Source organism: Humulus lupulus, chromosome 6 (genome assembly GCF_963169125.1).
Source record: "Humulus lupulus chromosome 6, drHumLupu1.1, whole genome shotgun sequence".
In the NCBI taxonomy this organism is placed as follows: domain Eukaryota; kingdom Viridiplantae; phylum Streptophyta; class Magnoliopsida; order Rosales; family Cannabaceae; genus Humulus; species Humulus lupulus.
The window spans coordinates 25,555,641-25,582,636 of record NC_084798.1 but is presented as its reverse complement, the minus strand read 5'-3'; the positions used below and the strand labels follow the sequence as shown (position 1 = coordinate 25,582,636).

The window sequence follows — 26,996 nt, the reverse complement described above, 5'->3', positions numbered from 1 at the left end:
GTTATGCTCAAAATATTAATAAAGTTGTAAGAAATATGAAAAGAAAAAAAGAGTCGAGCACACAAAAACACAACATGGTGATTAATCCTTACTACAAAAGTTATACACAAAATTCAATAACATCTTCAATTCTAACATAGTGGGGATATAAACAAACCCAAAGCCGACAATTTTAACAAACCTAAAGAAAGCCAACACAACTAAGAAAACAAAAAGTCTCATAACCCCACCAAGAACAAAATTTTTAAATATAATTATATATATATATATTTTTTTTTGGTATGTGGTGAAAGCGTGCCACCGGAGATTTTGAAATCCCATGTGCCTATCTCGATGGTTGGTGGAAATCAATAGCAAAATGCAATTAAATGCTTTGTTATAAAACCATAAACAATTAATATCCAAACTGATATCAAAAGCCAACATCACTAGCCATTTTCCACTTCAATTTCATCACATTGTCCATTTTTTTCTTAATATAACATTTTTTTTTAAGAAATACAAACTACATAGAGAAATAGCTATCACTAGTTAAATTTATATGAACAGGGAGAGACATGATCATTATCATCATCACACTACTAAGGTCTACAAGAAGTTCTTACTCATCATGTCTTTATTATTCGTCCCCAACACATCATATTCATCAATATCGTTAATAAAACTTCCATCATTAGCATGAGATAATCTGTTGTCATGTGCAACATCGACATTGTCAGCGACATCATCAGTGTGGAGTATCCCAAATCTGTTGATGAAAAATAGATGAAATCAACAAAAGAGTCGAGCACACTAAATCTGACAATTTTAACAAACCTAAACAAAACCACACAATTAAGTATATATATACACAAACAAGTCTGATTACCACCCCAAAAAAAAAAAAAAATCTTATCTCAATTGTTGGTGGAATACAATAGTTGCACAGATATTCAATTCTTTTGTTACCAAAACTATAACAATTAATATCCAAACCAGTGTTATCAAAGCACAACCTGGCTAACTGTCTTCCACTTCAGTTTCATCACATTGTCTATATTCTTCTTCATGAACTTCTTCTCCGAAGTAGATTCACAAAATCTTTTGCGCATCTCAAGTTTGGATTCATACTTTCCCATCTTAGTTTGTAACTCTTCAACCAGCTGATGCAACTCCTTTCGTTGGTTTGCCATATTATTGTTGATTACAGTTGGTATTTCATCGTCAAGTAGGTTACTCACTTGGACATAGAAGAAATCTTCTGTGATTGCCTCTAAAGATGCCTCCATAAAATCCACATCGAACTCAGCATAGTCTTTTGCAAATCTTATGTATGAATACCATTCTTGAAGAAGATCTTTAGAGATGTCTATGACCAAAATAGAGTACATCTTTTTCATGACACGGCATATAAGGAAAAAACATATGCTCTTTAATGACGAAGAAGAAGTGGAATTCTGTCCAATGTCTCCATATTGGTGAAGTATATGTTTCATAACAGACACCAAATTCAAAGGGATTGAATAACCTTCAACATCAACCATCTTCTGCAATAGAACACTTGACTCTATTTTCAATTTTTCTTTTTCATAACTGGATTCAAACTCATCGTAAATAAATGATAAGAACTCATTCTTTGTAAGCTGTGCAATATGTAGAAGCTCATCAATGTTCTCATCATTCAGGATTAGTTTATTAGTGGTCTCTATACTTTGATGTTTTTCCTTTTCCGAATTCTTATCGACCTTTTCCCAATCAAAATGATCTCTAACACATTTTAGCTCACATTCAGTCAAGTTATCTATTAAATCTTGAAAAATCCAAATAGAGTTTCCTTTCTCTGTTATTTCTACGCCTTCATTTTTTATTTCTTCCGGGAATTTCCAAACATCGTCGCCCACCATCTTGAACTTCACATCTTTAAGATCTCCCTTTAGTACATTTATAATCTAATCACATTCAAACAAAATAAAATCACAAGTTACTATATATTATGATGATATTGATAGTCAAAAATAAGAACTGAATAATACAATTATATATATAAAAAAACAAGATTATATATAGAAGCACTAATCAAACAAATTTAGCAAAAACGACATTGTTTAAGTTTCTCAATAAAAAATAATAATTTGTATACTTCCCTGAGCTTCACTGTTATATACTTTAAGAGATATATGTCTGCGGATGATATACTATCCCAAAAATTTAATGTATAATATGTTGAAGAATTACATATTGATTAATGACTAATAAAATAAAATTAATCTATCTTATTTGTTTGTGTTATAATTAAATGCAATATAAATATCATATATTCGATGATTAATTTATGTGTCCTTAAAACATTTTATATAAGCTTTAATGAGAGAGCTACGTTGCTGAAATGTCCTTATTAAACAACAAGTATAAAATAAATTGTCTGCCTACGATTTTTCTCGTAGTGTAGAGTTGATTGTATTCCGATTACCACTTTGTGTTTTCCGACGATATTCCCATTTACCATGAACGGCGATGATATATCTACTCTATATCATTCTCTGACTTTAGAGGAGGAGAAAGAAAATAATTTTTGTGATGTCATTGATTAATCTAATTTTGAATATATTTACACATGTTCAAAATTTATTTATTTTTTAATATATATTTTAATTCTTTTTTACGAACATAAAATCAAACATGTTATTTTTTGTGATGTAAGTTTTTTTTTTTTAAAATTTTAATATTTTTTGTTCATATTTTATGTTTAAGAGAATAAAAATTAAAATTTTCCATTGATATTTCTTTTAAAATATAGAGAAGATATTTTTTATTATTTTAATAAAGCTTGGGTGTAGAAATATCTTTTTAGAAATTTCTTTATAAAAAGGTAATTTTGTACCAAAATGAAAACTAGTTAAGGGGTGTGAAAATATATATATATTTTTTATGAGGGGTAATTAGAAAAGGGTGAAGAAGAGAAAAAAAATAATTAAGCTAAATAATCTGTAACAAAATATTTATTTATGTATACCAATAAATCAAATTCAATTGTTCATACTATGTCAATATTAATTTTTAAGGATTTAAAAATGAAATGAATCATTGACATGGAATAATACTATGAGCACTATTAATTTTTACAGATTAAAAAAACTACAGCCATGCACTTATACAAGGTGTAGTCGATTATATATGAACTAGATGAATTTGAATCTCAAATCATTATATAACAATCGATAGTTCATATATGTCACCATGAGGAAGGTCTTTAGGGGCAACGTTTGAAGAAGTATAAGGAGGAGTTCGCTCCCAAGGCAAGTAGGGATGTCAATTTCAATGCATGGGGAAGTGCACATAGTGATCTCTCCTAAGTAGGGCGGCTTTTCCACTACATTAAGTGGTGGGGGAAGGGTTGGATTAACATTATATATATATATATATATATATGGAAGATTTTTTAATGGTTAGTACTTATAAACTGGTACTAATAATTATGATGATGTGGCAACATAGTGACTTGGTATAGCAAGTCACTAACAGGTAATTTTTTTTTTCTATATTAATTTTTAATTTAGTTATTATTTTTTGCCATAATTAATTATGTATTCAACCAATGAGTAACACTAGTTATATTTAGAAATTGACATACATTTAAAAAATGAAAAAGTTTACAATATTATATTTTCATAATAAATACACATTTTTTATCAAGTAACCCTTCCAAAAATTTGAAAAAATCAAAATTTATTTTTAGAAATATTTATTAACAACTATAAATATGAACCATTGATCTTAATCCAATGATTAATATTAAAGTAACCATCTATGAGTAGTAACCATTAAAAGTGCACCCATATATATATATGTAAAAGTAACCATCTATGAGTAGTAACCATTAAAAGTGCACCCATATATATATATATGTGTATATATATGGACAATTCTTCTATAGGGACTTCACTTTAAGACCTACTGGTAGGGTTCTCAGTGTTTCTCGACCCGTGAACAGTTTTCGGTGCAATTTTTTTTATGACCGTATATATTGTAGCTATTTAGAACATCCTACAAATTTTCAGAAAATTTCGAATAGTTTACAGTACTGAAAACTAGGTTCAAACATGTTGTTTTCCACACGCATAAAAAATATTAGTCATGCGTGCAACATGTTTGAACCTAGTTTTCGGTACTGTAAACTATTCGAAATTTTCTGAAAATTTACAGGATGCTCTAAATAGCTACAATATACACGGTCATAAAAAAAAATCGTGCATGAGTTGTAAATACTGAGAGCCCTACCGTTATGGCTTAAAGTGAAGCCCCTATAGGAGAATTCCCCGTATATATATAATAATTTTTTTTGTTAAAATATATAATCAATTTACTGTATATATATTAATATCTTTAGTTTAATAATTATTAAGGAAAATAATCTTATCCGAAAGTTAATTATCAATATTTTTATAAATGGGAAACCTAAAACTTATATGATGTCTATGGTTTTTCTCAATTATTTATAAAAACGCATTATGGCTCATCATTTGAGATTTGATATTAAAATATTTTCTATTAAATGTCTTATATTTTGATCTAATGTCATAGCTTATTCAAGTATTTATTTATTATATATATATATATATATTACTTTGAGATGTAAAATAATAGTTATAAATGGGGAACCCGATACACAATTAGGAAACTTGATACCCAATGAGAAGTCCCGAAAACTGCCTTGTTATAAATTAAGTGGTGAATAGTGTACTACTATACGTAAATATATATTTTTCTTGTCACTTTTTTATGTCCTACACAAATAATGTAGGACATGAAAAGTTTTATGTCCCACATTGAGGAACCTGAAAAGTTTTATATTTATGTCCAACTTTGTAGAACATGGAAAAGGTGTGGAACATGAAAGTCCCTTGAATATAATAATAATAATAAGGTCATTAAGGGATGTCTTATAATGCAAGACATGAAATATCTATCAAATTATACAAAAAAAGTCACACATTGTTTAGAAACAATGAGAGACATGAAAAATTATTAACGTCCCCCATTTGGGACATGAAAAGATGACACTTTTCATGACCCCAAATATTATGACCCACGCCTTGGGGATGTGAAAAGTCTTTCATGTCACTCAAAAAGAAACCTAAACGACTTTTTTTTTTGTGTGTGTTGGTGGTGAGGAAATAGTACGAAAAATTATAGCAGGAATAGCAGCGGTAAATGGAAAACCATCCCCACCCTGTGTCACGGGCTAACATTTTGGCAGCGGAAATGCCCGTGTGACACCATGACTCTTCTGAACCAAGGTCAGCCTTCCAACCATTCAGATTACAATGGGCACATTTTTCGCGCGACTGTGTGCTTCTGCACACTTCTATCTCTCGAACAACTCCTGGCGAGTCATGCTTTCAAGCATCTATGAGAGCAACCATGCATCAAGGCTATCTAGCCAAGCCACTCACACTGTCCATAGATTCTCACTATGGAAAGGAAAATCCCAACACTGATGCTCACCCATAAATTTGCAAGCCAAGGTAGCATGTGTGGCTAAGAGCCAACACCAAGCAGATGTACCAACACCTCTCGTCATGTCCCATTCGATACTATCCAAATAGCTCCTGTCATAGACCAAGGGCTCCCATACGTCCATGGTTCAATCCTTAAGGCACCATGCCTTCACGCTTGTTGGTTGGCTCTCGAGACTAGCTGCCCGACTAGTAGCACACACTAGACCTCTGCCCTTCTCAAGCATTGTGCAGCCTTCAATGCCTGTATGCTAGCAAGTCCCACAAATGACTTCCCATGCCATCTCATTTCAAGACTTATGGCCATGGTGTGCCACGATGTCTCTTGGAGGTTTGGGCCATGTTCCATGCAAGCGGCATAACGGCAAGCCAAGAGAACCATACCCATAAACCTTTGTCAGAACACTTCAACGCACTATGCCATGTAATGTCCATGAGTACTCCTACTCATGAAGACATATGAGTCCCTTCTTAGTCCTCATATACCCGCCCTACTAGCCCTCCAAACTAGTAGTAGCTCACTTGACGCACCTACGCCAGGGGGTGGTGGAGAGCTGACACCAGATGCTCCCCCTATAAAGAGCCTTCTGAGCTTTTAGCCTTTTACCAGGAACATATATGATTCTTTCTTGGGAAACATATTTGGCTCTCAGCCCGCTAATTCTATGAATCTCCCAAATTCGATCACACCATTGCGTTCATTGACCCTTCATTATGGAACCTACCAAGTCCCGTCCATTTCCGGGCAATATTGAAGATATTTACGAAAATGCCACTACCATAAAAACTAGGCATTAGCATGCTTACTAACATGCACCCTCACATGGGCATCTGACCAAGTACCAACCTAGCTTGTAACATGATCTAAAGGCGGTCATGTTACACTCTCCCCCACTTCAATTGTCAATGCCCTCATCGACAGACCGTTGTCCAATTTTCTTCCTGCCTTAGCTCCTAAGCTCACTTCATGCTTCTTCTGAATCTTAAGTCTACACTAGTCCCTCTACCACTGTAGAACCACCAACTTGGTGATGATCTCCCACGTCCACCCTTTGACTAGATCAAAGACCCAATAGCACCGTCGTTATTCAGAATTCTCCCATGAAGTAGTGCCTTTGCACTCGAATATTCCTTGCACACATGAACTCCTCTGAGTCCATCCTAACATCCCTCTAGTCAACCAAGTAGCCATTGCAACACTGACCTTGAAGCCAACACATCCTCTAATTGAAGCTTCCCCACCAATTGTCTAATGCAAGCTCCTATTGACAAGGACAAATTTAAGGTGCACCCCTCAGGGTGAGGTTCGCAAACCAACCGTTCTCAATGACACCTACGAAACATCCTTCAGTTGAAGACATGTCTCTCTTAGAAAAGTCCCTCTGGGCATGTTGTAAGCCAACTCATGGAAAATTTGACCCTAACACTCTTGTTGCGGGTCAAGATTATGATTCGTCTCTCTCGGACGAGGCACTAGTGCCAACTGTAGCCTTTATGCGGTATCTAGTGCTCCCTTTCACACAGACTTCGCGAAGTAGTCTCTCAGAATTTTGGCCCTCCATCCTTACTGCGTACCCATGACTTGATGCGAAATGGCCACTCTTGACCATAAGCATAAATGATCCTCTGAGCTTCTACAATGCGGCCAATGATCTGACATCATTCGAAACCACTACACTGCCTTTTGGCTCGTGTTCATGTTGTCTCCCCAGCATTGTGCCTCAAGTTCTGCCCCCAAATCAACCCTACCTAACTCTACACAGATTGTTGAATCTGGACCAACTTGACTGCACACTACTTCACTCTTGAGGTTTGAAGTTGTCCCAATCCGCTATCTTCCTTTGATGTACTTTCTCTGAATCATTCGGCTCGTGTTCCCATTAACACAAAACATGTCCCATAACATCTTGCAAAACCTGCCAAATCTTGGTCTCAGCCTACGCCCATGCATATTGTCTATATGCAGCTTCACTTGGTCACCTGACCCACTCGCATTAGTCATGCATGCCTTCGCACTGTACAACCAGTCTGTTGTTGTGTTTCCTTCTGGATTCACACATCAAAACTGGACAAGTACCCTGACCCTTTGAACATATAAATTAGTGGGCTCTCCTACTTCCACTTGGGAATAACTTCTCTTCTCGAGGTGTACCTCTCAAGGTATAGCTTGCAAGCTAATTGCTTTATCTCGTGCAATCCCTTGTTCCATTTATCACTTTTGAAGCTGAGGCTGAACTAATGCCTCGATCATTCGGACTCTTCGCCATTCGACATCTCTACGTTACCTTAGTACCTGAGTCCTGATGAATTTCACCCTAGGTAAGTGGCTCTGTCTTTGTCTCTGAGTCTCCTTGACCTTACATTCTGAACAACTAACGATCTCCATGATAACTCATCTTGATGCTTTTGTAATGGAACATCAGTCTGCTATTTGGATGTTTGAACTATGAAGGTCTCTCCCCCACTTCAACTGTTGGCGTCCTCAAAATTTTTCTCACACAGAAGAACGACTGACCGCCCAAACTCTTAATGCACACAACAAATATAGAAGTGCCCCAATAGAATGTGACTCTCGAGTCAACTACTTTATGTAGTACCACTCTTGATTCCCTTATGCCCGCACTGTCCACATAGCCACCCAACAGATCCATCATACTAGCATCTCGCCCCTCTGAGCTTCCAAGAGGCATTAAGTTTCTCTCGATGTAACCCTCTGCTCACATACAAACTCTAACGCAACTTCTCAGATTTTCTAGGCTCCTATGGTCACAAAGTTCAAATAGCAAGGCCATTTAGCCCGCATTTAAACTCTAGCACCATCTCCTCCTCCTTGAGCCCTATTGCAGTACTAAGTTTCCTTGATGCAACCCTCCAAGACTTAAAGAAAATCTAGTACTATTCTAAACTCTGTGCGTGGTCTACTCGGCCCTGTTGGCCTTTGATGCATATTCCACAACTTATCATCTCTTACAATCCCTTAGTGTTGTTCACAGAAGCTAACATCTCTGTGAGCCAACATGTCCCACTCCATTGTCTCGGTGCCTCCCCTTCGGGTCAGAAGAAGATAACATGCAAACACTTCCAAGTACGAGTATCCTTTGAATATCGCGACCACTGCCACCTTGGCCTCCATGTGATTCCCTTTGGCACACAAGTAGAAACTAAAGCATTCCATGCTTATCTTTATCTGATTCTTCAAAGTTTTCTACTCTCGACCACTGTCGTGACTACCAAGCGTTTGATGCCCACACTCTTGCGTACAAGTTCCCTTTTTAACAATAACGCTCTGTGCAACTTACATTGTAACTTAGGCGAACATGAACTAGTGAACCAAGCATACAACCTTGACCTCTTGATCAAACCTTGTCTCATGTCAACGAGTTCCCAATCTTTTTTAGTGCCTCTCCATAATTGCACGATGTTGTTGTCTTTCTAGCATCACTGAACGTTCTGGTTTGAAGCATCCTTAACTTGTCCCCTCTCTAGGAAGTCCACTATTCCCACAAAGATGAGCAACCAAGTCTCATCCCATCTCAACTTACTGATCCTTTCTAGGTGAATAAAAGGCTCAATGACATTTTTTCAAGGATCCAGACCTTTCAGGTCCTTCTGGACGCCTACATCCTTTCTAGGATGGGCTAACCAGGTTCACCCCAACATGTGATGAACCTGGCTCTAATACCAACTATCACGGGCTGAAATTTTGATAGTGGAAATGCTCGTGCAACACCTTGACTCCTCTAAGCCAAGGTCACCCTTCCAACCATTTAGATAACAATGGGCACATTTTTTGCGCGAGCGTGTGCCTCTGCACACTTCTGTCTCTCGAACAATTCCTGTCAGTCATGCTCTCAAGCATCTATGAGTGCAACCATGCATCAAGGCTATCTAGGAAAAATGCTCACACTAACCATAGGTTCTCACAATGGAAAGGAAAATCCCAACACCGATGCTCACCCGACATTCGCAAGCCAAGGTAGTATGTGTGGCTAAGAGCTAACACCAAGATGATGTGCCAATACCTCTCGTCATGTCCCATTCGATATTATTCGAATAGATCCTTCACAGACCAAGGACTCCCATATGTCCATGGCCCAATCCTCAAGGCACCATGCCTTCACGCATGTTGGCTGGCCCCCGAGACTAGTTACTCGATTAGCAGCACACACTAGACCTCTGTCCTTCTCAAGCATTGTGCACCCTTTAATGCGTGTATGCTATCAAGTCCCATGAATAGCTTCGCATGCCATCTAGGAGGTTTGAGCCATGTTATATGCAAGTGGCATACCGGCAAGCCAAGAGAACCATACCCATAAACCTCTGGCAGTACACTTCAACGCACTACCGAGGAAACCCGGTAATGTTCATGAGTACTTCTACTCATGGAGACATATGAGTCCCCTCATGGTTCTCATATCCCCGCTCTACTAGCCCTCCTAACTAGTAGTAGCTAACTTGACACACCTGCGCCAGGCGGTGGTGGAGAGCTGACACTAGGTGTCCCCCCTTCAAAGAGCCTTCTGAGCTTTTAGCCTTCGACTAGTAACATATATGATTTTTTCATGGGAGACATATTTGGAAATTAGCTTGACAATTCTCCGAATCTCCCAAATACTATCGCACCATTGCCTTCATTAACCCTTCAATGAGGTAATTGAGAAAAAGCTCTTTAACCCAAATACTATTGGATCCATTTACTGAAAAACGATCAAAAAGTTTCTTTGAACGACTAAGAGGTTGAGGCTAACCTTCAACGAGAAGCTCTCTATTTATGAGGAAACTGTAGATGTTTGTGTATAACACATATACAATTAATTCTCTACACAATTGCATGAATACGTTATGTTAGAGAAAGTCTAAAAAACACCATTGTGTACCTAGCAGATGTTAGTTGAGAGTGTTTTCTAACAATAAATATTTCTTGCAAGGTCATTATGCTTGTGCGGATGCCAGCTATGAGTGTTTATAAATTGACGAATTAAACCTGCAAAGTTGTCGTACAAGTGTGGGTGCCAACTAAGTGTAACCCCATTAAGAATTTTCACCGCTTTAAGGATACGAGATATCATAATACTCGTTTTCAAATTTCTCTGTAATATCTGCCTTTGCATTTTATGGGTATTTTTGTAATTTTCCCTATGAGGGCAATTTGGTAATTTAAGTTGATTCATATGTTAATAGTTTTTTTTTTTTAAAATTTCATGATAACATGTGATTATGACATGTATATGTATGACAGTGGAAAAACACAGTTCCTTCAAGTATCAGGGGTTTAAGTGCCAAAGATATTGGAAATTAAGGGTTAAAGTATAATTTTGAATCTTGCGACAGAGATTGTAATTTCCATAAGTTATAAGTATTAGTTTAATGTGAAATTACGAAAAATGGCTTAATGAATTGATAGAAAAGCTTAGATCAAGGGTAAGATGGTAATATGACATTAATGAGTTCTTACAAACAGAAATACATAGGGATTAGGTTTTTAATCATTCTGATTGTCTCCCTCTCTTTCATACTTACTCACTTACAGATCAAGAGACCTATCTCTCTCTGGATTAAAAATTTATAAACACTTATTGAAGTTTGAGGATCTTGTATTAAAGCACACTTGGTGGTGTAGAAGGGATTGTGGAGGCTTGAACAATAAGATTTGGTAAGATCTCTAATTCTTATGAGTAATATGTTAGGTTTCTTTGAAGTTTAGCTTGTGTTTTACAATAGAAAGCATTGTATGATGTTTAAATGGATTAGAAATGCATAATAGGCTGTATTTACTCAAAGGGGTGACATTATTTATATGGTTGGAAAGCTTATTTAAAGACCTAAAAGTTTATGGTATAGTCTAACTCTAGTTTGGAATCCTTTAATGCTAAAATTTTGAGACAAAGTTATGTCTTGTTGAGTAAGGGAAAATGATAACAAGGAGGTAGTTATAATTTGATGGGATTTCAATTGAATTGTTTAGGGCCTTTGTAATGGGCTTTTTAGGAATTTCTCAAGGCTATTAGGAGTCCTAAAAATTCTAAGAGAGATTGCAAGAATTCTAGTATGATGTCTAGTCTCTAAGTTCAAGCTTGTGCATTGTTTGGCTTAGGAATTTCTAAAGGTCACTTGAATGCAACAAGAAACTTTTCTTGAAACGCTGCTGGACCTGAGGTAAGAAAACAGGACACTTGCACACAGGGTGTACACTTGACGTACTTAAGTTTGGTAAACTTGGTAAGTTATGTTATGATCATTATGCTATGATACATGCTATGAATAATTTTATGAATTATGTTATAAGTTATGCTATGAATTGTGTTAGGAATTAACTTATACATGATCTTATAAGTTAAGCTATGGATTATATTTTGAATTATGTTATGAGTTATATTATGAATTATGTTATGAGTTACATTATAAATTATGTTATAAGTTATGTTATGAGTTATATTATGAGTGATGCATGTTGCATGTGACTGAGATATGTGTTAATATACTATATGTATGTGTGGCATGCTTACGTTAATTCGTGCGTGGATTCACAAGTTTTAGCGTTCCAAATTTGCTAATAAGGCTTAGGGCCTTGATTAGCGTGCCTGGAGGACAATAATTGATTTATTATGTTAATATGTAAATTTGATGAGTATGTGATTAGAAAAGCATGAATGGGTGAATTAAATATGCACGTGGGCCCCATTTGGTTGTTAGGGGCATATTTGTAATTTTAGCTTGCTGAGGGCCATAAATGCAAGATTTATGTATATTCTGATCTTTACAATGTGTGAGTGGTGATATATTTGTGATGCACGATCTGAGACAGTCCTAGGGAGCGATTTAGCTAGAAAGTCACAACGGGGTCAAATACCCAGCTCGGTAGGAGCCTAGGGGTATTTTGGGTATAAACTATGTGGTCAGAATTTATGGAGTAACGGGTAGTAAATTAGAAATCATTTGGACATGTTGGGATTAAATGAGAATTTATAGGAATACTCAGGGACATAACGAGGTTTGGTAAATGACTAAATTTCCCTTGGGTTACTTAAGGGTTGAGGATAAGTGTAAGGGGTAGTTTGGTCTTTTGGTAGGGGTATTACTTAGCTTAGAGAAGCCTTGGGAAACCACTGGAACAAAATAGAAGACTCTCTCTATCACTAGGTTTTTTCCTTTCTCTTTGAATGCTTGAAGGCTAAGGAAATTCTAAGGGATTTAAGCTAGGAATTCAGAAATCTAAGGCTTGGAACTTGGGAGGAGTGAGCTTGGGAAATGAAGAACTGATGTAAGCTCGAATTCAACCTTGAAGTAAGGAGTCTAGCATTGAATTATCTAAGTTTCTGATGCGTTATGGTTAGAACTATAGGTTTGCATGTGAATTAGATTCTTAAGTTTAATTTGGTTATGGGCTGAGTTTATGTGATTATTTATGGACTTGTTATGGAGCCTAGATTGTGTGGTAGGGAAGTCTAGGATTAATTCTGGGTTTATATATTGAGTTGGGTTGATTTTAGAAGAATTGGCTCAAAGTAAAATGCAGGAAAATGGAGGTTTTCTAGGTTTGGAGGCTCGAGGCGCGACCATGTTCTTTAGTGCTGCGACCCGTGTGTGTGCATGAAGGCCTGGGGAAGCCTTTGTTATTGAGACGCACTGCGGCCAAAGGAAGGGCATGACGCGGCCCGTGTCTCCTAGCAGGGAGGCATTTTGCCTCTGTTTTGGGGTGCGTTGTGACCGTTAAGGGGCTGGGGCGCGACCCTAATTCAATATAATGGTTGGTTGAGGGATTTTGGCTTGGGAACCCAAAAGTTAAGGCTCGAGATGGATTTTATCATCTAGATTGATAAAATCCAAGGTCTTGGAGACTAGAATTATATCCCAAAGTTATTTATTGGATTAGAGTTTGATGGATGGCTATTGTTGATACGTTGTGACTAGGTTTTTAGAAAAGCTCAGATTAGAGGACTGTGCTCAGGATTTCGGTGCTCAGGAAGCTTAGGACACAGGTAAGAAAACTGTTGTACTCGTAGAGCAAGGCGTGGCCCTATAGTTTGTATTGCAGGGCATGACCCTATGTGATTGAGTTACAGGGCATAGCCCTATTGTTTATGTTTTGTATTTGTTTAAGTGTTTGTTGATTATATGCTATGTATTGCATATTTGTGAATGAACGGCGAAGGATGGGAATGACAAAGGCCGAGAATGGCAGGAAGCCGAGTACGACAACTGGCCAGGAATGATGTTAAGTACGTGGAGTGCAAAGCCGAGTACGGAAAGGGGCCAGAAGCGGCGTTGAGCACATGGAGTGCTAGCCGTTAGGGTGAGACCCTTCTCAGATGCTTGATTCATCCTCACGGTGTATACTGCGACTTCAGGGCCTGGTAAAGCGTCTGTGATGACATGACCGATATGTGTTTAGCCTGTTGGCTGCTTTGTTATATGTTCATCGATAGATATGATATGCATATGTTGATTGTTTAGTCGAGTTTTCTTGCTGGGCTTCGGCTCACGGGTGCTCTATGGTGCAGGTAAGGGCAAGGGAAATGTCGACCAACCATGAGTATAGAGAGCGTGAGGTGACGCGTACATGTTTGATCTGCCTAGCTGCCACGTCCAGGGGTATTTTTGGTATATGTGATGTATTAACCTGAATTTTTTCGCTTAGTCGACCTTAATTGTATTTTGAGTTGTAAATATTTTCTAAACAGTGTTTTAGGATCCCAACTGTAAAACTTTCAGACATTTTCAATGAGCATCCAAGTATTTTGTATTTAATGACTAGAATGGGTTTAATCTCAGCTTAACTACACTTTTAACCCTTGATTAGCGAGTGATTAGCATGTTTTAAACTCACTTAGTAACGACTCTAAGGAAGTAGGGAGTTACAACATGGTATAAATAAATCGAGCCAAGGTTTATGGTTCCTAGAGATTGACCGAACATGTACTCTTGTTGCCAGTGAAAGCTTGACTCAGGGTTGGTTGATAATTGTTGAATTATATGCTTGATTGCGTGCTTAAGTGCCATGTTTGCTTGATTATTTTATATAGATCATGATGAATGTATTAACGTATGCATGATGCTAGGGCATGGCCCCTTGATTGTTGTATGCTATCTGTGTTTTGTGGACAGTTGTTTATGGTTGGTTGATGTGAATTGGAAGATGGTTTTGGATGTTGTTATCTTGCCTTATGAGCGGCGTCGTTAATTGCAGGCATATTATTGAAACGCCTCAGCGATCAATCAGACTCTGCGGCAATAGGGCTTAGGATGACAACCAGGGTCAGGTTCCTCCACCTGCCCCATAGAATTGTCAATAGTTGTTTGCCGAAATGGAAGCTAGACTTCACCGAACAAAAGTAGAGCTTCGATAGTTAAGGTAACAAGCCCCTCCTCAGGGCATTGAGTTGCAGATTCCACAGGCTGTGGCGCCTATGCTAGTTCATCCTGTTATGGAGAATAGGTGGGAACCTTTGTATGAGAGGTTCAAGAAGCATCATCCTCCCATCTTCGAGGGTGGACTAGACCCAGTGCGGGCAGAGCAGTGGATGAACATGATTTCTTCCATCCTAGATTTCATGGGGTGGAAGAAATTGAGAGGGTAGCTTGCGCTAGCTACATGTTTAGAGAGGATGCTCGCATCTGGTGGGGTACGATAACTCATAGAAGAAACATTGCAACTATGACCTGGGAAGAGTTCATAAACATGTTCAATGAGAAGTATTACAGTGTCGCAGTCTGAGTTGCAATGGTTGACGAGTTTATCAACCTGACTCAGAACCGAATGATGGTTAATGAGTATGCCTTGAGGTTTGATCAGTTGGTGAAGTTTGCGCCGAATTTGGTGCCGACTGATGTGGCATGAATGGATAGGTTTGTGCGGGGATTGAATGTTATGATTGCCTGTGATGTTAAGATAACCTTGGATCTGGAGACTACAACGTATGCTCAGGTAGTGGATAGGGCACTTAGAGCTGAAGGGGTCGAGGATCATATATGGAGAGAGAGCGCTACTAGGCACAATGCTAGGAGGACAGTGCCTCCATTTATCGGTCGGGGTAGTGTCCCCAGTGAGCAGAAGAGAAAGGCCCAAGACTCTTTCATTCCTCCTAGATCGGATAGAAGGGCACGAGGTGCTTTTAGTGGCCGTCAGGGCGGGGGTGACAATTGGAGGAGTTTCCCAGTGTGCCCTTGGTGCAGACGACGACATCAGGGAGAGTGCAGGATCAGGGCCTGCTTTATTTGTGGGAGTGTTAACCATTTGAAGAAGGACTTCCCACAAGCTAGGAAAGATGAGTTGAAGCAAAGCGACAGTCCCGCTTCTGCCAAAGTATTAACCTTGACCCAGACTGAGGCTGAGGCTAGCCCCTCAGTCGTGACATGTCAGATTTCTAGTGCTGGTTCTTCTTTTACTACATTGATTGATTTGGGGGCTACTCACTCATTTGTTTCTACTAGAGTGATAGATAAGTTGTGTAGACCCAGTGATTTGTATGCTAGATGATTTCAAACGTTATTGTCGACTGGGGAACTGGTAGTCTCTAGGAGATTGGTTAGAGCATTTCCAGTAGATATAGATAGTAGAGAGTTGTCTATTGATCTGATTGAGTAAGTGATGGATGACTTCGATATGATCTTGGGGATGGATTGGTTATCGAAGTACGGGGCGACGATTGACTGCAAGTGTAGGATGGTGACTTTTGAACAAGAAGGGAATGTATCCTTTGTATTTGTGGGGGCAATTAGTGGACTGCGAGTACCTATGATTTCGACACTGAAGGCTAGAGACCTGATGCAGGAAGGTTGCATAGGATTCCTAGCGAACATTATGGATACCTCTAGAGTTGTGTCGGTTGGACCGAGTGAGACCAAATTGGTATGTGAGTTTCCAGATTTGTTTCCTGCAGACTTGCCGGGGTTGTCACCACAGTGGGAGATCGAGTTTGTTATAGAGTTGGTGACAGAGGCAGAGGCAGTATCTAGGACACCTTATAGAATGGCTCCGACAGAGTTGAAGGAACTGAAGATTCAGTTGTAGGAGTTATTGGATTTGGGGTTCATCAGACTGAGTTTCTTGCCATGGGGTGCTCCAGTGTTGTTCGTCAAGAAGAAGGATGGATCTTTTAGGATGTGTATTGACTACAGGGAGTCGAACAAGTTAACCATTAAGAACAAGTTCCCATTACCTAGGATCGACAATTTGTTTGACCAACTATAGGGGAAGACATTGTTTTTTAAGATTGACCTCAGGTCGGGTTACCACCAGTTAAGGATTAAAGAGGAGGACATACCAAACACCACTTTCCTCACGAAATATTGGCATTATGAATTCTCGGTTATGTCCTTTGGATTAACCAATGCTCTAGCAACCTTTATGGATTTGATGAATAAGGTCTTCAAGGACTATTTGAACAAGTTTGTGATCGTGTTTATTGATTACATACTGGTGTACTCCCAGTCAGAGACAAAGCATGAGCAACATTTGCGCTTGGTATTACAGCGGTTGGGAGAGCATAGGTTATATGCTAAGTTCAGCAAGTGCGAGTTTTGGCTACCACAAGTCACATTTTTGGGTCATATCGTCAGTAAGGAGGGGATTCTGGTTGACCTAAGCAAGATTGAGGCAGTGAGAGATTGGCCTAGACCAAGCAGTGTACTAGAAGTTAGGAGCTTTATGGGATTTGTAGGGTATTATCGACGGTTCATTGATGGGTTCTCCAGAATAGCCACACCATTGACAGAATTGAAGCGAAAGAAGACTAAGTATGTGTGGACAGATAGGTGTGAGAACAGTTTCAAGGAATTGAAGCGGCAACTAATCACCGCTCCAGTATTGAGTCTACTGTCAGACAATGATAAGTTTGTGGTTTATTATGATGCTTCTAAATAGGGATTGGGATGTGTACTGATGCAAGTCAAAAAGGTGATAGCCTACGCATCGAGACAGCTGAAGGAGTATGAGCAAGGATATACCACACATGATCTAGAGTTGGTAGCAGTGGTATTTTCACTTAAGGATTGGAAACATTATTTATATGGTGAGAAGTGCGAAATATATACCAACCATAAGAGTTTGAAGTACTTCTTTATTCAGAAGGATCTGAATATGCGCCAGAGATGATGGCTATAATTGGTAAATGATTACGATTATGATATCCTATACCATCCTAGGAAGGCCAATGTAGTGGTCGACGCTTTGAGTCGGAATGGCCCAGGATAGTTATTCAGTTCAAGGCATATATCTGATAAGTTAGTTGAGGAGATGCCTAGAGTGGGTATAGATTTTGTGGTTGGTCGGTTAGCTAACATCACTATTCAATCTACGCTCCTTGAGAGGATCAAGAAGGCACAGGGGGAGAATCCCCAGTTGAGAGGGCACAAAGAGAGCATCTGTAACGACCCCAAATTCGGTGTTAAGGCTTAGGGCCTGAGATAGCGTGCCTGGAGGGCATAATGGAATTCTGTGTGGGTCTTTAATGGGTTTTATGCATGATTATGATTTAGTGCACGTTTTATGATTATGTGATTAATTGTGGTGCATGATTATGTGAATTAATATGCATGTAGACCTGATTGAGCATATTTGTAATTTGGCCATGTTGGGCATGACTATGTTGATACCTGTGATCTATGACTCGAGACGATCCTAGAACGAGCGGGTTAGCGGGAAGTCAAAGCGGGAACCTGTACCAGGCTTGGGTTAAGCTTGGGGAGTTAATCGAGAATTTGGGAATGTATTTGGTGATTTATTAGGCATTGGGTAGCGAACGGGAATTTTTAGGAACACTTGAGGAATTAGTGGGAATTTGGGTATTAGGACTAAAATGCCCTTTATGGACATAAAGGCTTAGAATTGATAAGAGAGGGTATTTCGGTCATTAGGCTTGCAAGAGATAAAATAAAGGAGGCCTTTATACTTAGTGGATTTAGTAGAGAAAATTTTAGGCTGAAAAGAGAGAAGGAAAGAAAGAAGAGAAAAGAAGAGAGGGAAAGCTGAAGGGTTGGCTTTGAAGGTTTGGTTTGTGGTTCTCCCACCCTTTTTCTTTGATTTCCTTGAGGTGAAGCTCAGTGGTAAGCTAGGTTTGTGGATTTGCAAGAGATTAGCAAGATCAAATCAGAGATTTGAGGTAAGTTCTTGAGGTTTTCGGTTTTAGGGTTTTGCTGGTTTTGAACTGTGTTTTTGAACTAAATGGATGGGGTTTTTGGGGAAATCAGGTCAAGGTTGTATAGGTGCAAGCCAAGGAGGTCTAGGGTGCAGTTCAAGGTCGAAATTCCACCCACGGTATGATTTCTAAGACCCTATCCTTGTTGTTTGATTGATTTTTCTGGTTTTGGGGTTCATTGGGTTAGATTTTGAGTTGTGGGTTGCTTGAGCTTGGGATTGAGTTCTTGGGGTGCTTGGGATGAGTGTGTGGTGTATATATGTTTGTTTTTGGGCTTGGGAAAGAGTGGGACAAGTTTGGGTTCGAAATGGGGGAAGAAAATCGCAAGATGCGATTTTTGGTTTTGCTGTGCTGCATCTAGCGCTAGGCAGGGGGCGCTGTAGCGCTAGCCCCTGTCTGGTGAGGGTGGTTCTGCTTGTAGCGCTACAGCGCTACCTTTTGAGCGCTGTAGCGCTGCACTGTTCACAGAGGGGATTTTTGGGCTTTTGTGACGGGATTTTGACCTAGGGTTCGGGGCTCGATTCCGCCACTTTGTTTTGGGGATTTAGGACTTCCCGGGGGCTCGGGATTAGTCCCGAGGCTAGGTTTTGGACTTGAGGATTGGTGATGACTTTGACTTGTGGATTTTGCTTAGGTAAGCGCTAGGGCTCGGGTAAGATCGTGCTCAAGGAGTCAGGTTGATCAAGGCTACTTAATCTAAAGGTAAGAAAACCGTAACACCCGAGTTTAGGGCATGGCCCCACTGTGTGATTGTAGGGCGTGGCCCCGGATTGTATTACGTGCAAATGCTTAACCTTAAATGAACCATGATGTGTGTGAATGTTTATTTTGAATATACTATATGTGTTATTATGATGAAACGAGCGGCAGAGGCCGGGTACGGCATAGGCCGGGGCGGCCGTGGGCCGAAAGTAACACAGCACATGGGATGCTTATATTCAGGGTGGGACCCAAGGGATACATGACTTATCCTCGCGGTGAGAACCGAAACTCCAGGCTTTGGTAAGGCCTTGGGAGCGGCATGGCCGTACTTGTTTATTATGGTGGTTTTCCTATGTATCAGTGAATTATTGCCAGTTATTTGCTTTGCATATGTTATGTGTTATTTGGGTTTTCTTGCTGGGCTTCGGCTCACGGGTGCTCCGTGTGGCAGGTAAAACCAAGGAGTCAGTCAACCGGCCATGAGTATGGAGAGCGTGGGGGCGGCGCGTACATGTTCGGCCTGCCCGACTGCTTTGGTTGGGGGCATTTTGTATATGGCTGTATTTAACCATTCTTTTGATAGATGATCAAGTGTAAATCTATTTTGGTGTTGTAAATATTTTGTAAACCTTATTTTGGGATCCCAGATGTTTTATATTTAACGTTTTCAATGAAGTTGACCATTTTAAAAGAATACAGCCTTAAACTCTGGTTTAATCACACTTTTGGTTTTAGAAACCACTTTGAGTCAAGTAAACGCACAATTTCTGTTTTAAACTCACTTAGTAACGGCTCTAAGGTAGTAGGGCGTTACAGCATCTTAGCCGGAGCGGCTAAGAACTTTTCTATTTCGGAGATGGGATTACTAAAATACAAGAGTCAGATTTGCATTTTGATGGATTTTGATATCCGGCGAGAGATCTTAGATGAGTCTCATACCACTGCCTATTCTTTACATCCAAGTACGACGAAGATGTACCAAGATTTGAGAACCTTGTATTGGTGGTCGGGAATGAAAAGGGATGTAGTGGAGTATGTGACCAAGTGTTTAACTTGTCAGCAGGTAAAGACCGAACATCAGAAGCTAGCAGAGTTGTTGCAACCTCTAGGGATTCCAGAGTGGAAATGGGAGGATATCGCCATAGACTTCGTGGTTGGGTTACCGAATACCGAGGAACAATATGATTTTGTGTGGATGATTGTGGATAGGTATACCAAGTCCGCCTAATTTCTGCCTGTTAGGACAACTTATACTATCGAGTAGTATGGTGAGTTGTATGTGAAGGAAATTATTTGACTTCATGGGGTTCCGAGGTCGATAATATTCGACAGGGACCCCACCTTCACCTCCAAGTTTTGGGAAAGCCTGCAGAAGGCTATGGGCACGCAGTTGTGGTATAGTACCGCTTATCATCCTCAAACGGATGGACAGTCTGAGAGGATGACTCAAATATTTGAAGATATGCTATGAGGATGTGTGCTGGATTTTGGGGGATCTTGGAGTAATTATCTCCCTTTGATTGAGTTTTCGTACAACAACAGTTATCAGGCGACTATCGGAGTGGCATCGTATGAGATGTTATATGGGAGGAAGTGTAGATCACCTATCCATTAGGATGAGATGGGTGAGAGGAGATACTTAGGTCCCGAGATGGTTCAGAGGATTAATGAGGTGATTGAAAAGATTAGAGCTCGAATGCTCGCCTCCCAGAGTTACTCGGACTTGAAATGTAGGAGCGTAGAGTTTCAAGTCGTAGACCATGTGTTTCTCAGAGTTTCTCCCTTGAGAGGAGTGAAACAGTTTGGTGTTCAGTGAAAGCTGAGCCCTAGGTTTGTTGGTCCTTTGGAGATTCTGGAATGAGTTGGAGAGGTAGCTTACAGATTGGAGATGCCTCCAGCTCTATCAGGGGTTCATGATCTATTTCATGTTTCCATGCTCTGGAAGTATGTATCATATTTAAGGAGGGGATAGTTGTAGCGTCCCAAATTTGCTAATAAAGCTTAAAGGATTAATTAGCATGCCTGGAGTGCAATAATTGATTTATTATGTTAATGTGTGAATTTGATGAGTATGTGATTAGAAATGCATGTTTAGGTGAATTAAATATGCATGTGGGCCCCATTTTCTTGTTTGGGGTATATTTGTAATTTTATCTTGTTGAGGGCCATAAATGCAATATTTGTGTATATTCTGATCTTTACCACGTGTGAGTGGTGATATATTTGTGATGCACGATTAGAGACAGTCCCAGGGAGAGGTTCAGCTAGAAAGTCAGAACGGGGTCAAATACCCAGCTCGGTAGGAGCCTAAGACTATTTTGGGAATATAATATTTCCTTAAAATGTATGGAGTAACAGATAGTAGTTTGGAAATCATTTGGAGATATTAGGATTAAATGGGAATTTATAGGATTACTCGGGGACTTAATGGGGTTTGGTAAATGACTAAATTGCCCTTGGTTTACTTAAGGGTTGAGGATAAGTGTAAGGGGTAGTTTGGTCATTTGGTAAGGGTATTACTTAGCTTAGAGAAGCCTTGGGAAACCACTGGAACAAAACAAAAGACTCTCTCTCTATCACAAGGTTTCTTCCTTTCACTTTGGATGCTTGAAGGCTAGGGAAATTCTAAGGAATTTAAGCTAGGAATTCAGAAATCTAAGGCTTGGAACTTGGGAGGAGTAAGCTTGGGAAGTGAAGAACTAGTGTAAGCTCCAATTCATCCTTGAGGTAAGGAGACTAGCATTGAATTATCCAAGTTTCTGCTGAGTTATGGTTAGAACTATAGGATTGCATGTGAATTGAATTCTTAAGTTTAATTTGGTTATGGGCTGAGTTTATGTGATTATTTATGGACTAGCTATGGAACCTAGATTGTGTGGTAGGGAAGTCCAAGCTTAATTCTGGGTTTAGATATTGAGTTGGGTTGATTTTAGAAGAATAGGCTCAAAGGAAAATGCAGGAAAATGGAGGTGATTTTGGGTTTGGAGGCTCGAGCTGCGCCCTAGTTCTTTAGTGCTGCGACCCGTGTGTGCGTCAAGGCCTAGGGAGGCCTCTGTTCTTGAGGCGCGCCGCGGCCCAAGGAAGGGCATGCCGCGGCCCATGTCTTCCAGCAGGGAGGCATTTTGTCTCTATTTTGGGCGTGTCGTGGCCCTTAAGGGGCTAGGTCGTGGCCCTAATTCAATATAATGGTTGGTTGACGGATTTTGGCTCGGGAACCCAAAAGTTAAGTCTCAGGATGGATTTTATCATCTGGATTGATAAAATCCAAGGTCTTGGAGACTAGAATTATATCCCAAAGTTATTTATTGGATTAGATTTTGGTGGATGGCTATTGTTGATACGTTGTGACTAGGATTTCAGCGAGGTTCAGATTATGGGACTGTGCTCGGGATTTCGGTGCTCAGGAAGCTTAGGACACAGGTAAGAAAATGGTTGTACCCATACAGGCGACCGTGGCCCTATAGTTTGTATTGCATGACACGACCCTATGTGATTGAGTTACAGGGCATAGCCCCATTGTTTATGTTTTGTATTTGTTTAAATGTTTGTTGATTATATGATATGTATTGCATATTTGTGAATGAACGGCAAAGGCCGGGAATGGTAAAGGCTGAGAACGGCAGGAAGCCTAGTACGGCAAGGGGTCGGGAATGGCGTTAAGCACGTGAAGTGCAAAGTCGAGTACGGCAAGGGGCCGAGAGCGGCATTGAGCACGCGGAGTGAAAGTCGTTAGGGTGAGACCCTTCTCGGATCTTGAGCCATCCTCGTGGTGTACGTCGCGACTCCAAGGCCGGGTAAAGTGCCTGAGACAGCATGGCCGCTATGTGTTTAGCTTGTTAGGTGCTTTGTTTATGCTGATTAATAGATATGATATGCATATGTTGATTGTTGTGTCGAGTTTTCTTGCTGGGCTTCAGCTCACGTGTGCTCTATGGTGTAGGTAAAGGCAAGGGAAAGGTCGACCAACCATGAGTTCAGAGAGCGTGAGGCGACGCGTACATGTTCGACCTGCCTGGATACCAAGAGACCTATCCCTTTGTTGATTAAAAATTTATAAACACTTATTGAAGCTTGAGGATCTTGGATTAAAGCACAATTGGTGATGTAGAAGGGGTTGTGGAGGCATGAACAACAAGATCTGGTAAGATATCTAATTCTTATGAGTAATAGGTTAAGTTTCTTTGAAGGTTAATTTGTGTTTTTCTATCAAAAGTATTTTAGGTTGTTCAAATGGATTAGACATGCACAATAGGCTGTATTTAGTCAATAATTGGTGTGGAATTGAGTTAGGTGGGTTGAGGATGAATTTAGGATCAATTTGGGGTAAAAAATCACGATAGCTAGTCGATCGGCTTGTGATAAAAAACTTCCAAAAGCAGGTTTTAGTAATTTATGCATAACGTTTTACTCAGGTATCAGATTTTAACACTCTTTATATGGTTGGAAAGCTTATTTAAAGACATACAATTTTATGGTATATCCTAACTCTAGTTTTGAATCATTTAATGTTAAAAGTTTGAGACAAAGGGATGACTTTTTGAGTAAGGGGAAATGATAGGAAGGAATTGTGATTTGATGAGATTGCAACCGAATGGTTGAGGGCCTTTGTAATTGGGGTTTTAGGACATCCTTAAGGCTGTTAGTAGTCCTAGAAATTCTAAGGTAGATTGCATAAATTATAATATGATGTTTGTTTTCTAAGTTCAAGCTTGTGCATTGTTTGGCTTAGGACTTTCTAAAGGATATTTGAACGGAACAAGGAACATGTTTTGGAGTGTTGCTAAATCTAAGGTAGGAAGAGTAGACACCTGCAGGTAGGGTGTACGCTCAACATACTTAAGTTTGGTAAACTTTGTATGTTATGTTATGAATTATGCTATGATACATGTTATGAGTGATGCTATGAATTATGTTAGGAATTAAGTTATGCATTATGTTATAAGCTATTCTATGGATTATATTATGAATTATATTATAAGTTATACTTTGAATTATGTTATGAGTTACATAATGAGTTATGTTATGAGTTATGTCATGAGCTATGTTATGAGTGATGCATGTTGTGTGTGACTAAGATATGTGTGAGTGTACTATATGCCTATGCGACATGCGGACATTATGAAAATTCATGCTTACATTAATTTGTTTATTGGTTTCACAACTTGCTGGAACAACACAGATAAAGGGCAAGAACAACGCTAGTAATACATCCTATAGATTGAATATGTTATATTACGCTATGTCTAGTTTATGCTATGGTTAGGTTATGTTAGGATAAGTTATTTTATGCTATGATTATGTTATGTACGATATTGTTGGTTATGGATCTTTGTATGTTATGATATCGACTATGAGTAGTTTATGTTTTAGATTGTGAGGATATGAATTAGTTTATGTTTTATGTTTTATGCTTTATGTTTTATGTCTTATGTTGTTGGGCTTTGGGGATTGGGGATTGTGTCCTATATAGCTCTTCTTGTTGGGTATTAGCACACGGGTACTCTGTGTTGGTTGTAAAAGCAAAAATTGTAGTTGATGAGGCAATGAGTTGGAGCACGCTTGGTTAGATGGTACATGTCGTGATTAGTTGGCATCGAGGTCAAGGGGTTGCTAGTTATATATGCATAGTTTTAAATTCTTTAAACCATAATTATATGTTCATTCTTAAAACTTGTATGTTTACTTACGATATGCATCTAAATGATGGTTTATTTTAAGTAATGATATCTCAATTTGCATATTTTGTCAACGATGTTTAATTCACATTTGTTATCAATTAAATGAGTTTCGATAAATGTTTGTTTTCTTTAAGAAATTCATGTAAATGTTAATTTACTTAAACATAACTTATTTAGTGAATTGATGGGTTTTAAGTCGGGTTGTTGTAAGTGAGGACAACAAATTTGGTCAAATCTTTAGCTTCCATTTTTTTTTTGGTTGATTTAGCTAGCATTTGCTTAGTTAGTATATAGTTTGCATTTTTATGTGCTATTATTAGATACTCTAAGAATCCATTTTCAACTTTCTCTTGGCCTATATAATTCTAATATTTTCTCGTCACGTTAAATGAGCCTTTTCTTTATTTGAACATTTGAATTTTAAGGCTTATGCTGATTCTTTTTAATAATATAATCGCTTGAAAATGTGATTAAATATGGAATTTTCTTTGTTATTATTTATCAATATATTCTGTCATTATAATTAATTCAAATATCTCTACAACATACTCAATCATAGCATAGTAAAATTCTTAACTTAATTGGTACTCATAAATAAAATGAGAGATTGAGCGTACCTCAGAAGCCAGACATTGTACGTGGGCAACGTACTTACAATCTTCACAATAGTATACACAAAGTCGCGGATCTCTTTCAGTTTCGCATATATCACAATAATATTCTCCACATCCATCGTCGATAACCCAATCAACAAGAACCAGAGGGTGTATGTGAAATTCATATGAAACAGTGCTAGGCAGCATACCACATTGTAAGTGGACTTTGAAACTGCACTCCGCACAAGAGAACGCAGATGATTTGGTATTTCGATTGAATTCTTTTTTATTCTGGATCATTGGATTCTTACAATAAGAATCATAGCCATCACAATAGTCGAAATAAGTCTGTATTTTCTCAACAAAATAAACAGGGTGCTCGTGATACTTAAACTTTATGGGGGTCTTGGACAATAATGTGGTAGTAGCACAATTTACACAGAAATGAATGCTGCATTGAAGACACTTGAAAGAGAAGACAAGGTCGTTCTTTCTGCATAACATGCATTTGAGAAGTTTATGACTAGCAATATGAAAGTGCAAAGGGTGGTCTACATATAAAGAATGACCTGGGATTTCTTCTGGTAAATTCGCACATGATTTATGCAAGACATATTCACACTTTTTGCAGCCATAAGCTTCCCTTGAGCAAGTCAAGCCACATGCAGAGCAATTGATTGAATGACACTTTAAATATCTATTGGAAATAAGTGTCATTGGATGTTGATGTGTAAAGTGTTGTATATGCCTTCGACCAGAACCATCACCATAAATTATAGGGGGCATCTTAACACATTTGACATCCATGTAGAAATCACACTGCTCACATGTGAAACAAAGTTCATTTGAGTAGTGCTTGTGACAGGAGTTGCATATAAAGGAGTCAACTATTTCTGTACGCAATGTAAGTGGGTGTGAAGGGTGGAAAGGATGATTGATTTGACAACATGTTATGTGGACACAGCAATGCTCGCAGGAATTGCAATTATAGAAAGAAGGTTCGGAAATTTTCTTATCACAAACATAGCAGTTGACATTGGTATGGCTTGACTGTTGTAAGACCAAATGATGAGAGTGTGCGGTACCCATTGTCCTAGATCGAATACGATTAATGTAAAGACAATATAGTCAGTGAAAGTACAATAAAACATACATGCGTTTGTATTAATAACGACCAAGAACATCAAATTATGTTACTTGAATAGGAACTAACTTACCAAAGTCAAGCATCAACCACCACAACCGATCTGTACTGAAATAACTGAAAAGCGGTATATCCCAAAAAAGTTGAGAATACAACAATGCCGGAATGGAGGTAGCAGTTTGATATTTGTTTGAAGCTAGTGAAGAGATTATACATATTCTTCTACCGACATATAGTTATTTTCA

At 38.8% G+C, this 26,996-nt stretch overlaps 1 protein-coding gene across 1 annotated transcript; it reads right to left on the bottom strand.

The window, feature by feature from the left end:
* Positions 1-375: 375 nt before the first annotated feature.
* Positions 376-26,076, bottom strand: LOC133783912 (uncharacterized). Its single transcript, XM_062223505.1, has 3 exons — positions 25,629-26,076; positions 996-1,928; positions 376-748 (listed from the first exon to the last, which is right to left on the bottom strand). The coding sequence occupies exons 1-3, from the start codon at positions 25,905-25,907 to the stop codon at positions 728-730; spliced, it is 1,233 nt and encodes a 410-aa protein (XP_062079489.1). The 5' UTR covers positions 25,908-26,076; the 3' UTR covers positions 376-727.
* Between the last annotated feature and the right edge of the window lie 920 nt (positions 26,077-26,996).